This window comes from Rhyacophila brunnea, unplaced genomic scaffold (genome assembly GCF_057557595.1).
Source record: "Rhyacophila brunnea isolate RB1 unplaced genomic scaffold, BYU_Rbru_1.0 scaffold_11, whole genome shotgun sequence".
NCBI classification, from domain to species: Eukaryota; Metazoa; Arthropoda; class Insecta; order Trichoptera; family Rhyacophilidae; genus Rhyacophila; species Rhyacophila brunnea.
Genome location: NW_028232763.1, coordinates 26,025,002 through 26,039,507, shown reverse-complemented (window position 1 = coordinate 26,039,507; position 14,506 = coordinate 26,025,002). Strand labels below are relative to the sequence as shown.

General features: G+C 32.8%; 1 protein-coding gene across 1 annotated transcript in view; it reads right to left on the bottom strand.

Moving 5' to 3' along the window:
* Positions 1–14,506, bottom strand: part of LOC147078529 (uncharacterized) — a 280,531-nt gene that overhangs the window by 62,739 nt on the left and 203,286 nt on the right. Inside the window, exon 3 of the mRNA XM_085960208.1 lies at positions 6,727–6,849. Coding sequence (XP_085816334.1) covers positions 6,727–6,849 — 123 coding nt within the window. The remainder of the gene's footprint in view (positions 1–6,726; positions 6,850–14,506) is intronic.

The window sequence follows — 14,506 nt, the reverse complement described above, 5'->3', positions numbered from 1 at the left end:
AACGCCGGAAGTCGGCTACAATTGAATTAGTAATATTATTTACTTTAATCGGTTAAACAGCCGATCGCCTTTCATTGTTAGAAGTCACTAGATTAAAGCGTAAATGATTTTCATATCATAATATGATCAATAAGTGTCATAATAATCGTGTTAGGAAATAACAGGTTAATAGATGTTATTAGGATCTTTAATATTGATTAAACTCGTGGATGTTAGTGTGAGTGGTCTCCCGACAAAATTCGGTTGCTTACTTGTATGTAAAATACGAGTGGAAGTTCACCTAAGTAAGGAATTCCCGGGAATCCGTTCAGTCGAGCACAATAGAACAAAGTTGCAATCACCCTTTTTGGTTGTACAGAAGCCTTTGGAGTCCCACTCCACCACCCCCTCCCACATTTTATAAAGCGCAAACCTCCCCTTACTCCCCCTGCTGATTGGCCCATCAAATCGGCCATCTTTTATCCGATTGTCCGAGCCGCGGGCCACCCCTGCTTTATATTACTGGATAGATACAAATTCCAATTTCTCCACGGCACTGCATCTCTTCAAAGAGATCGCTTATATGACAACATACCATATAAAACTACATTATGTAGTATACCGCTATAATGTTACCTTTTGTAAGTATACGCGAAATGAGCTTTTGTAAAATAGTTGTACATATTAAGCTACCCGTATACACAATATTTTAATTTCTATGAATTTAATAATATAACGTTTTCATTTTGTATTTTTTGTAATGGCTTGGAATACTCTAAATTTATATTAATAACAGTGACCTCCCATTGTGCCTAAAACACAGTATATCAGAAGGGCAGACGCGCACGCAAAAGGGAGAGGGCTTAGGATCCGGACCCTCCCAGAAACGAAATAAAACAAATAATTTAAGTAAATGGAATATTATTTCTAATTATTCTTCATCAGGACCTGATGATTGAGGAACGTGACCAGGATGACTTTGCTAAACGAACAGCCTTATGAATGATCAATCCGATAACCACATGTAGATGCGACATCTCGTAATATGTGTAAGTGACCAACCCTTAGTTATACATGCAGGTCAAGTATTAATGGCTATACTCAAAGTGCGGAGTACTTGGGTATAGAGAATGCACCCGGAAAAGTGTGGTATTCCGCGTATTGAAGCGACGAGAAGTCATGAGTTGTAGGCGTGACAAATGTGAATTTCATTGGCACCTTCTAGATTTTCTTAACCCCACCCCATCCTACCACCTTAAAATAAGTATGGATATTTTTTCAAAATGGACACCTCAAACGATTTTTATGTATGCGCGCCTGCACAAGAGTGTATTTCCCGTTATGGATATCCTTGAGAAACATGGACCCTGAGTAAAAAATACGTTCAGAAATTATACTGAACAGTTTGATGAGCATTACATTAAAATGGTAGAAGATACAAACTCTGGACAAATCTAATTCTAAAGTTGTACCCACGAGGTAGAAAATATTCTAAATATATATATATATATATATATATATATATCTACATAATGATAATTTTCTTTTTTATATGTGTGTTTTTAGATAAAAGCATTGTAAATAAATCATTTTTTATATTTCACTAAATTTGGAAAAGGTTCAATATATCCCATATAATATAATATATGATTGAATATATGTGATAATAAAACACCTATGTAGACGTAGTTTAATAAAGAAATATAATATGGACAGTGCTTACATTAATAAACGTACAATAATAAGAATACATCCAAAGATTCCTGCATTAGCTAATTAAACGCTAATGTTACCCATCTGTCTTACACTGATACTTTGAAATGATTATTAAAATTTAGTAGAAAATTATTCATATTTATTTAATTAATCCACACATGGATTAAAATATTGTAAATTAACGTTACAATAACAATTATAAAGTCATGGCTTCAAATACCATACTATCGTCAAAATATACACGCATAATTTTACCATACATCAAACTAAATCCTAGGCGAATGGAATAAATTGGAACACATTTAAATTTGGTATCAAATTGTTATTTATTTTTAAATCACCATTTTATGTAAATTTACCTCTCGATATGAGAGATGTTAAGTAAATTATTTTTTGTTCAAAGATAAACAACTGTTTTTCATCAATATTTGAAATAAGCATTGTGGTCATCAACCATTGCATGTATTAAAGTAGACATTTTGAAAGTGTGTGTCGTAGAATATATTATTATGCAAACATTTAAATATTTCTTGACAATATTTGATTTAATGCTATTATAAATGAGTATTATTACTACATTATTAATTTGAACTATATCTATTCGCGTAAAACTCAAAATACTCTATCAGAATCACATAATAATAGTGTTAAAATTAACAAAATTCGGCCAATTACGGATATAGGTACCTATCTATTTTCAACAATATTAACTTTCAATAAAGTTTGTTTCTCTCACGGCCTAATAAAGTATATTTGAAAATTACACATTGCTACCTGAAAGCAATAGTAAGATTAATGAAAAAGTCGATTTTGATATAAGTTATCGAATCGATAACTGAAAGCTATAACTAGATAATGAATATATTATCTAGTTATAGCTTTCAGTTATCGAAGTAAAAGTGAATATAACTGAAATAACCCATTGTTAATAATATTATACAAAAAAACTTACTATTATCTTATATTATTATTATTATAAACCGCAGAAAAAAACAAAATAAATCTTATATAGTAAAACCATTTGGTTTTTATGAAACAAACATTAAACATAAATTATTTCGAAACTAGTATTTTTGACTTATTCTAGTGTTGCTTTCAGGTAGAGATAAATATTTTCGTTTCCAAAATACTTTCAAAAAGAAAATATGAAGATATTCACCTGGATTCAAAACCCATTTAGGGTTCAATATCCATTTAATTTTACGCCAGTAAAGGAAGAGAGTCTGATATTTATCGTAATTGAATATTGCGACAGGATGTTAAAAAAAATTGTCGATATGGTTTTTCAGGTTTTAGTTTAATCACCACAAAACGCTCACAACTCGATGTAGATACAACAAGAAATAAGAATATATGTATCTAGTGCTATTCTATGATATGAGAAGCTGTATAAAAGATGGAGTGAAACAGAAATATTTGAGAACCATTGCTTTAAAGAAATTATTTTTAACCAATTTAAATTGCCAATAAATCATTTTCACACAGTTATTACACGTATTTAATTATTGTGATAATTCGTTGCATGTAATTTTGTATTTTGTTATATGAATTTAAAAAAAACCCGCGTTTTCATTCAGTGAGAAAGATTGATTACATTTTTTGCACTCATAATTCGAGTAGGAAGAAGCAAAAAGCCTCAAAGAAATTAGCTTGAAGAAATCCATCCCGAGATGTAGAAATATGATGCTAATGAATACTGTATTGATTGTTATAAAGACTGCCGCAATCAATAACAATTGATATATTATACAAGCGGTGATTTTTACACTCATGCGTGCTATTGTTCGTATTACACTTAAATTTGCCTTCCCTAAGAATGTACCGTTGTGGCCCTATGGGGAGTTAGTGATAAAAAGGTTGCACTGCACTGCAGAGGATAGGTAATCGTTAAGGCTTCAACGGAGTAGCGTAACGGCGCGGGCGGCGGAGGCTTTATGACAGGTAGCACGCGTACGCCGAGAATCGTCCCAATTATTTTTGACAGTTTGTGCCGCGGCCACGTGTCGCAACTCGCAGGTAATTCCGCGGAACAATCATACACCGATTCACGTAAGGATACCCATCGCTCACACAATATGTTATATTATTATTTAAATATTTTTAATCACCCAATTTAGAATTTATGTAAAGTGGCAAAATGCTACATTTTTTTTATTAATATTAGCTCATATCCGCTCCTCAGTTGGAGCATTTGGAAACCATGCGGCGTCCCCAAGAATCTCTGTTGCTGCTAGTCTTCCACCAATTTAGAAGGAAGGAATAGGAAGGCGACTAAAATGCACCCAGTAAAAGATACTGTATTTCCAACATGAATGTATTTACCAGGCACATCATGCCTTTATCTCCTAGTGTTTCCCTAATATATAATCAAATATTAATTATTTTAGTATGAGACATGGTAGATGTGGAGACAAGGAGAATAGTAATGAAAAAAACTAATTTGGAAGACAAACAAAGTATTACCAAAACGACTAAAATGTATCTCTTTTTTTCTAATTTGTATAATTTATAGAGTTTGGCGGTATAGGTAAGAGAAAAGATGTAAGTCGTATCTGAAATGACGTGGTGCTGAAGGCGGATGCTGAGGATGTTGTAGACGCTAAAACGAGTATATTATTATCAACGCAAACATTTCTTGGTTTGCCTGTGCTGAAGTCTACATTTCAAATCGACGATCGGATAGGACGAGAAAGAGTTACCTCCAGATTAGAGAATGCCAAGAAAGGATGCCAGATGATACAGAATGTATAAAAAAATGTAAATTGTAATTGTTCAAAACGATGAATTTAATTTTTATATTATTTTTTATAAACCTAACAATGTCACATTAAAATACATAGTTTTTTTTAACCCACACTAGAATCACTACGTGAAGTTACAGTCTAGTTGGAGGCAGGTTAGAGAAACGTACGGGCGTTATGATTAGATTTATGATTCTTGAACACAATTAAAGTCCGTCACTTGTAGCGAAGATAATCACGGAACCTAGTGCTGAGCATTTTGTGGGTATAGGCGACAAATCAGAACCGGAATCCAAGCTGCTGTTTGACATTTCTGTCATACAAACAACGAACGCAACTAATTGCAGTGTATAAATCATGACATTGTCACTAAGTAGCTATACCTACTTTTATTTAATGCAATTGAGACATTTTTAGATATTTATAAAAATTCACAGCATGCTTCAATTATTATGAATATATCCAGCGTTTTCCAATCTTTTTTGTTTGGCGGAAAGCTTTTTTTTTGTTGTAAAATTTAGGGATTTCTATTTGAATTGAGGTACAGTGATTAAATTATAAAATACATATAGGTCCCTAATATGCAGCAGTGATATACCTAATTAATCTCAATAACTCAAAATGCCGCCCTGACTATTTTGAGTCTTAATTATTTTTATGTGAGTTGATTAACCACTAAGTATATATATATTTTTTAATTTCTGTGTGACATTTTAATCAAATATATCCAAAGATATTCTAAATAAATTTGTTGTATAAATGCCTAACAAAGAAAAACAGTTAGCGCCGCAGGATAAAATTTTCTTTAATTTATATTCAACAGATGTACGGATTTATTTCTTAATTTACGTTACCATTTGAATGTGATACTTCTAAGCAACTGGTGTAAAGCAGCACTGCTAGTAGGGTAATGAATATAGTAATTAGCTGGTAGATATTATTGAAAAATAAAATAAAATAGTACACTTCTGATACACATAATCGTTTCGAAAAAGGTTTCAAATTGTAGTTTTTTCGCTAGGTTTTCAGAATTCTTGCAGGAACTTGGCACCTTGGCACTTGGAACTTGGCAACCTTGGCACAACTCGCGAAACTTGAATTGCTGATCTAACCTATGTAGAAGAAACTCCAAAGAATAATAAAACTGGTTATATTATTACCTGTACGTGTATTTAAAATCAATTTACTTTATCTCCAACAGTAGACCACAGTAAATATAATAATACGAAACTGTTACTCTGGTAGTTTAATTAACTATTTAAAGTTATTCATAAATGATGAATGTAAATTATTGAAGTCTCCATTAATTAAAGTTGATGAAGATTATTACGCATTTGCATCATAAATACAGTGCGATGAATTGCCGTTAAAACAGTTAAAGAGGTTTATACTTTACGATACAATAAAAACAGTACTTAAATTATTTAGAGACAGATTAGACTTTATGATAGGTATCAGTAGATTTGTACTTTTAAAGTTCGTTAGTTTTCATATTGGTCATTAATTTTATTAAATAATAATAAATGTAAGTAATGGATAGTCGATGGAGAGATTATAAAACACTTTGCAGACATTTCATTATTTATATTAACCACTTATTAAAATAATACTCGCTCAGGAATCTTAACTGATAAAAAATGTATAAAAATAAATAATGTCACACTACTTCGAAACAAGAAAGATTCAAATTTTTTGATATAAAACATACTTAATATGTACAAATTTGTTACCCACTATCTGCACAGTGATGCATGTATACCTACAGATCTATAAACGAATGCTCAATTATTGTAATTTTATTTACTTAGGTTCGCAGGCACTCTTCGCCATGATGCTGCCAGAGAGTGCGACACTCCGTCGCGGTAGGGTTTGACGGGAGGCGCAAGAGGCGCTGCAAGTTTTGCATGACGAAGACGCAAGAGTTGGCGATGGACCGAGGGAAGTGGCGCGAACGCGTGCTTGCCCTATGCTCCAATGCTGCGGCATGACAGAGTGAAGTAGTAGTATGTTTTACATATACGAGTATTTTTCACCCGCAAACTATGATATTTATTCATTTATCATCATATAAATATTCTAAACTAATTATTATATTTTTTCAGTCCTGTTCACTGTGTCGCAATGGACTTCCACATAACTATTTCTACTACAGAGAATTCTAGGTCTACGTTACGTATCGGATGTTTTATACCCGCTATTATATGCCCTTGATTACTAGAAATATCCAAAGACTTTCTTTGGTGTGTGCTAATGCCTACTATATTATAATGAATAGGACATTATGACAAACCTGGTGATGTTAGTCCTAATCTTGCATGGAGGGCTGCTTTTTGCTGGTCAAGGGCGTCGAGAGGAGGCGATCTCCATGGCATATTTGCTGCTTCACAGTCATCGTCTTTCAGCCACATTTTCCCTGAAACAAAAGAAAAACATCTCATTATTTATACGTCTAGATACGTCTTCGAAAACCGTCCATTATTAGTACAATTCTTTTTATATAGCCAATAAATTATAATAATAACATATCTATTTGTTTCTGTTCTTAGTATTTCCCGGTAATGTTTATATATTTTTTTTCTCTTAGAATAAGGATATACATTTTCATTTCAAGAAAACAAGATTTTCCAGTCTAATAATTTTGCAGTACTTACTAATATGAAAAGCAATAGTTTTCCTTAATATTTTAATGCTCGCTGTAATTAAATTAATACCAGTTTTTCCACTACTAACACGCGCGTTTACATGATCTTACTCCCTACTTTAATTTTAGTTTATCAATTTATGGATACGGCCGTATGTTGTAGCTTGATCACTTGGGAATGACAAAAGAAATGGCGTATTCCAAAAAAACACTACCTTATACTCAGGTCAATAATTATTATAAAGCAATCATTATTCGTAGAATGTTTATTACACTTGAATGGTGAAAAACATAGCTTATAATTAGTATCTTTAGAATTATCTTTAAATGTGTTAATCTTGCCCATTTTTGAATAATAAAATGCCTAATTCTTGCCAAATTTGGGATCACAGAGATTATCAATATAATTTTTTATCGTATATATTTTACAAAAATAATCTCGTCATAAATTATACTAATGGTTTTATGAATGAGTTTAAAAAATAATAAATGTAAAAAATCTTAACACCGCTGCACATTCATGTACTGAAATATGACTATATTCTAAAACATTAGAGCGAGAGGTTTAAAAGAACACTATTTTATGTAATAAAAATACTTTTTGCAGTCATCAAATGTTTAAAATAAATATAAAGGATAGCAATGCTTCAAAATTATATAAATAGATTATCCACAACGTTTAAGGAATGTCCAGGATCATGGTTTGAAAATGCAATAAAAGTTCCATTTTGACCTACGCTGAGCATGTCCCCCTTAAGTGATTATAGTACCGTGCTATAGCTGAAGCATTATAATCTTCTTCATATAGACCTCATGGCTGAGGATCGAGGCCAAGATGATTTGACCGTAGGGCCTTTGTCAGTGTGAAAGCTGTGGCGTTATTGATTTGGTCTATCCATTTAGAGGATTCTCTTCCTCGAACTCTTCGACCTTCGACCTGATCCAATATCACAAGTTTCCAGCTATCATCTTCTCTGCATGATATATGACCATTGTACTAAGATTTTAATTGTAATAATAATGCTTACAATTTATTACGCATCCTAATAACGGTTGTTAATCTCATTTTCATTTTATATGTTGTCGAAATAAACTGCAGCATCAAATTTTACTGGATTAGCTTTTAATATACTAATATTATTATAATTAATCATATAAATGTAATGAAGCTGAAGAAACCTTATCTTATAAATACATATATGATAGTAAAGCTCACAAAATATTATTTTTTCTCTGACTACCAAATCTACCATATTAAAAACTTTATAGAAATATAATCATTGATTGTTTTAATAGTACAACTATATTTGCCTTCATCTTGTTAAATTCGAAATCGCTTTCCATATTATGTAAATACGACAGAAAGTATTTGAATAGTTAGAATATAGAATATTATTTTGAAAACAAAATATTATCCTAAATTTATTTGAAAAAAGAACAGTGCCAAAAAAGTCGTCAGAAAAATGATCCCATTGTAGTAAAGAAAATCGAAGAACCTCTAACTAACCTACCTTACACAGTCTTATCTCGTAGAGCTGAAATGCGTTAAGAACACGTCACCGAAGGAAGAAACATGCGTGCAAAAGTATTCCTGTTGATTACTACCCACACACATAAACACACGCACGCGGACATGACGTAGATAGTGATACACTTGCGGACTGTTTAGAGGACTTGTTTCACCATATACGAGTATTTAAGAAACAAAATACACAATTTATTTTATCAATACGTGAACGATTTTACACGAGTTATGATTTTCATATTACTAGAATTTTTATTTTTTTACGCATCTTTTACGAAAACAATTATTTAATTGTGAATGTTTTTTTTTTTTTTATTTTTTATTTAGGAATACAAAACATTGTGGACATAACAAATCTAAATTCAAGACGTACACAACATGAGATTTACATTATAAGTCAAACATTACCCTCACAAGAGAGAAGAGAATATAGAAACAGAAATATATATATAATAACAATAATAATAAAAAAAAAAAAAAAAATAATCAAAACATACTTAAGTATAATTTAATACAGAAAAATATAATTTAATACAGAAAAATATAATTTTTGAGAACGGAAAATATACAATTTTATACAGAAAAATACAGTTTCAAAAATAAAATGCAAAGTACATCATTGAAAATGTCTATGTCTTTAGGGAGCGCATTTACTAGTCTTGCACCCCTCGCTAATGGTGCCTGATAGGCTTGACACGAGGAAACGGTTCCAATCCAGAATAAATCATGACTGCGACCACGTAGGTAATTGACAGGCGCATGGAAATTCAAATTCATTAGGACACCAGGATTGGAAACCATCCCTCGCGATAACAGGCAAAAGTGTTTCAACAGCAGAAGAGACCGACGAGATTCAAGAGAGTGAAAAGTAAGCATGCCTTGTAGAAAGGCAGTCGGAAAATAATCATCTGACGAATTATCGAAAGGAAAATAGTTAAATGTTTTAAAATAAAGACATCGAAGAAATTTCTTCTGGACGCGTTCTAAAATAAGCTTATAGGAAACCTCATAAGGACACCAGATAATCGACCCATATTCAAGAATGCTACGCACTAATGAGACGTAGAGTGTACGTAATACATTAGGATTCTTGAATGGTTTGGATTGTCGCATGATGAATCCTAGAAGCTTACTCGCATGTAGAGCCGTGGAAGTTATATGCGAGTGAAAGGATAATGAAGAATCAAAAATTATCCCAAGATCTTTCGCCTCAGATTGACGTTTTAAAGAATTTTTTGACATAATATAATTGTATTTAATCGGAGTTCTTGACCTAGAAAAAGTAATACAAAAGCATTTGTCAGTATTAAATTCTAATTTGTTCTTTTTTGACCAACTTTCAATTGAACAGAGATTTCTCTGTAACATGCAACAGTCCAACTCATTGCGAATTGGTGCATATAATTTCAAATCATCCGCAAAAAGTAAAAATTCTACTCCATCCATGGCTTTAACTATATCATTGACAAATATGAGGAACATAATTGGTCCAAGATTTGATCCTTGGGGAACACCTGAAAGAGTTTGAAAGACTTCAGATGCACACCCAGCGTACTCGACATATTGACAACGATGTGAAAAATAAGATTTGAAAAAATTTACAAAATTAATAGATCCGCCTACTGCACTCAGTTTAGTTAAAAGAATATCATGATCAACTCGATCGAAAGCCTTTGACATATCCGTATAAATTGCATCAACTTGACAATGATTGTCTAGTGAACGAGATATGTATTCAGTGTACTCCATGAGGTTGGTAACTGTTGATCGAGTAGATCGAAAACCATGTTGAGCGTCAGTCAGCTGACCATCCACGTGTGTATATATATATTTATGTAAAATGGACTCAAATAGTTTGACCGGTGCAGAGAGAACAGCCACTGGTCGGAAGTTAGTTATTTCAGATACCGAGCCATTTTTATACACCGGTCGTATACGAGTTAAGCTCCCACATTCAGGGAAGGTAGATTTACTTAAACATAGATTGAAAATATACAACAAAGGATCGCTTAAAAGTTTTTTGCATCCTTTTAATAGCCATGGAGGAATGCCATCTGGACCTACTGAGGATTTCGGATATAGTCTAGAAAAAGCATATTTCATATCTGACTCATCCAGAGGACCAATATTTAGTATGGGCCAAGAAGACGAAAAGTATTCAGGTTGAGGTTGAAGTTTTGGTGGAATCGTGGAATAAACTGACCTAAAATATTCAGCAAAACCGTCAGCGATGGATTTATAGCCATTCAATACACTACCCCCAAAAGACATAGACGATAGCTGTGCAGAAGAGTTACGTAAGCTCCTAACATACGTCCAAAAAATTTTCGGGTCTGAGGTTAAATTCAAGGAAATTTTCTCAATGTACGCTTTGTGAGCAGCGTCAATGGCGCGATGAACTCTTCTGCGCATATCGGAGAAAGCGCCATAATCATTCAAGCACTTCAAGCGCTTCCATCGTTTATGACAGATGGCTTTCAAGTCAATGGATTTAATAATGCTATGAGTGAACCATTTAGGGTAGCTGCGCGAAGTACCCGAAGACTTCTTAATGGGAAAAGACTTGGAAAATACACTATAAATATTTACATAGAAAACATCAATTGCACTATTAATATCATCGGTACTATATAAAGCATTCCAATCAATACTCTGCATTTCATAATACATTTGTAATAGGTCGCCTTTGAAGAAATTCCATTTATTAAAAAAGAAAGTTTCCGAGCTAACAGAATTGAAATTATTGCTATCGCTAAGACGACTATTGGAAAAATTATGATAATTGATTGGCAACTCAACTAATAGAGCAGGATGGTAAGCGTCTTCCTGCACAAGGGGATCAACGCAAGCATTCACCTGTGCATTACAATCTGTATCTGCCAAGACCAAGTCCAATATGCGTGATTTTACATTTTTAATTTGAGAAAACTGTTTAAAGTGCATACAGCTCAGAAAGTGCGCAAATTCCAAATCAACATTGGCGGATGCCGAATAAAGATTGAAGTCACCGATGATTGCAATTGAGCTGCCAATAGACAAATTTTCAAAATATGAGAAAAACATATTATAAGTATTACACGATGATCGAGGCGGAAAATAAACACAGCTAATAATAAAAGGCGACCCATTACACAGCAATTTGACAATAATTATATCGATACCAGTAAATATATGGTCAATCACAGATACACTATCTACCCGATCAGAGCGAACGGCAATTAACACACCGCCACCCCTTTGACCAAATGAACGATCACAACGAAATACAATATATCTACTATCGAAAAGTTCACCATCACAAATCGAGTTATTGAGCCAGGTTTCAGTCAAGCATATGACAGAAATGTCACTTGTCAGGAGAGTATTACGCATCTCGATTGTCTTCGTCCTGAGACCACGAACGTTCTGATAATAAACGTCAATGTATTTAGGTGACCGTCACGAGCTTTTGCTTGTAGTATGGGGTGAAGCTGACTTATTCCAACGCCATTCATTGACTATCGAGTCAACCGGCCAAATTTCAGGAAAAAGAAAATGGCCAATAGAGGACTCTGGAACTGTTATCCTGAATGAAGAATATTTATTCTTTGTATTTAATTTAATTACTTCAAATTTTATATCACCTACACTCTCCTTCACATAATCAGTTAGGCCGCTTACTGTAGTGTCTGGGTGTAATGACCAAATATGTAGACTTCTGCGTTTTTCAACGCCAGAACACGATTTGGAACCAGGTTTGGAACCACATATTTTTTTGAGGGTAGAAGTTTGCAGGCTAGGTCACTTAGATTCATTTCCAGTGGATAAATTACGATGACTCATTGGGCTCCTTTTTTTTACCGTTGACCATTCGCCAATGCTTGTAGATTGTGACTGAATGACGGTAATCTGTTCAGCAAATAGTGGCTCAACTTGTTTGTTTTTGTCTTTCACAGCCGTAGATATGGACACCGGTGGTGACGGAGCTACAATAACTTCGTCAGGCAAAACGTCTAAGGGCGAAACCGAAACACTCTGTGTTTGTATGTCCTTGTACTCCTTGCTTGTACTCCTCAGGGTCTCGTTTTCAACCGTTAATTCAGCAACTGCAGCAATCAAATCATTCGAAGCAATAGCCAGTCGCCCTTGCAGTTCTTTTGTGACTTTAGATTTCACTTCAGCCAAAACTTTGAGGATATAGTTTAAAGAGTTTTTGCACGAAATCACTTGTTTGCACGCCATTTTTTATAAAATTATTTAATTCGTGAATGTAAACAAACACAATAATTATAACAGTAAATATCAGTAATCACACGAATTAAATAAATACTTAATGACCGGTAATTACGTTTCAGCCAGCTTGGCAATAGAGTTTAACGGTATAAGTGAAATTAATTAGTGGATTATGATTACTTATTAACAATTAAATACGTCTGATCGCTTTGAATGCAGTAGGTCAACTACTACTACTATACTAATGTATTGAATATAATATTAAATTTGATTTACAGATATTTTACAAATAAAGAAAGCTCTGTTTCTATTTGTAGTATTATAAATAAACTGTATTATTGTACTATATTATACTATATATTGTACTATATTAAAGATTTTACGTGAATCACGAAGTTTGTTATATAATGTTATGACTATTTTAAGACTTAACATTATAAAACATTAATTATTGTGTGTTATATTAATTTATTGAATAACAATATTATTTAATACCCATAAATATCACAATTACTTAACATTCAAGGAACATATTCATTTGATATATTTGTGAAATGATGTAATAAATAGTAAGTATATACATATATGCATCATTGTATAATACGTGATTTAAAAATAAATTATTTATTATATTATTCGATTTAAAAGAATAATTCTAACGAAAAGACAAAAATCACAACCGCTTAAAAATTGTGCTTCCTGTATTTATATACAATGCATTTATAATAAATATGTATAAAAGCCGATAATATTGTGCCGTTTGTATTAATATAATTTAATTCTCAATCACACTGAAAAGCTTGATAGGTGATAACGGCAGTCCATGTATATCCGTCCGTGTATATATGGCTAGTGACGTAGCAGACATGCGTCCGTTCTTAGTAAATGCTTTTTTGAGTGTGTGTGTACATCAATCTATTCTCCCCCATTGCAACTAATCAGACTCACACTCACGCACAAACATAATAAATGCTATAAAAGCGAATCGTCTGAGTAAAGTCTGATTCGCAAAAATAGTCTGCAAATAGAATGTTAATACTATCGATTGTCCTTTGTTCGATAGATTTAATATTCGAATAGCATCGTGAAATTATATTGTCTGTTTTTATACAAACTATTTAGGATAATATACTATTAATTTATAGACGTTTTGAAATTCGAATTTCAATATTGGTTAAATTCACTTATTAATGGTTTCACATCAAAATCGCCTCTACCCATCATCAAGATAATCAGCTGGGATTAATCCACTGCTGGATGGACGTCTTTCTATAGGTATTTCGACCCTCTTCAATCCTTAATTTTTTGCTGCGTGTACGTCTGCCAAACGGTCGAATGAAAATTAGACTGAATTAGACTCAGTGGTTGCTTATTATCAAGCGACATTCCGGTTTATTGCCTTTTCATCAGCTTGTGCTCACTCATATCTGCTTTCTTATCGAATTATTTAATATGTAGTCTTTACGCGTTATGTCCAACATACAACATTCTATGCCCCGTTGCATTGCTCATTTTTGGGGTTCTTTAACATCAAATTTTTGATAAAGATTAAACGAATACAAGTAGGTACTCCATGAGTTGAGTAAATCGACTTCACAGATGAAATTATGTGATTGTAAATTCCACAAACTAAACTATTTCCAACATCCTATAATTAATAACACAATCACTGCTAGCCTTTTAATTACCACA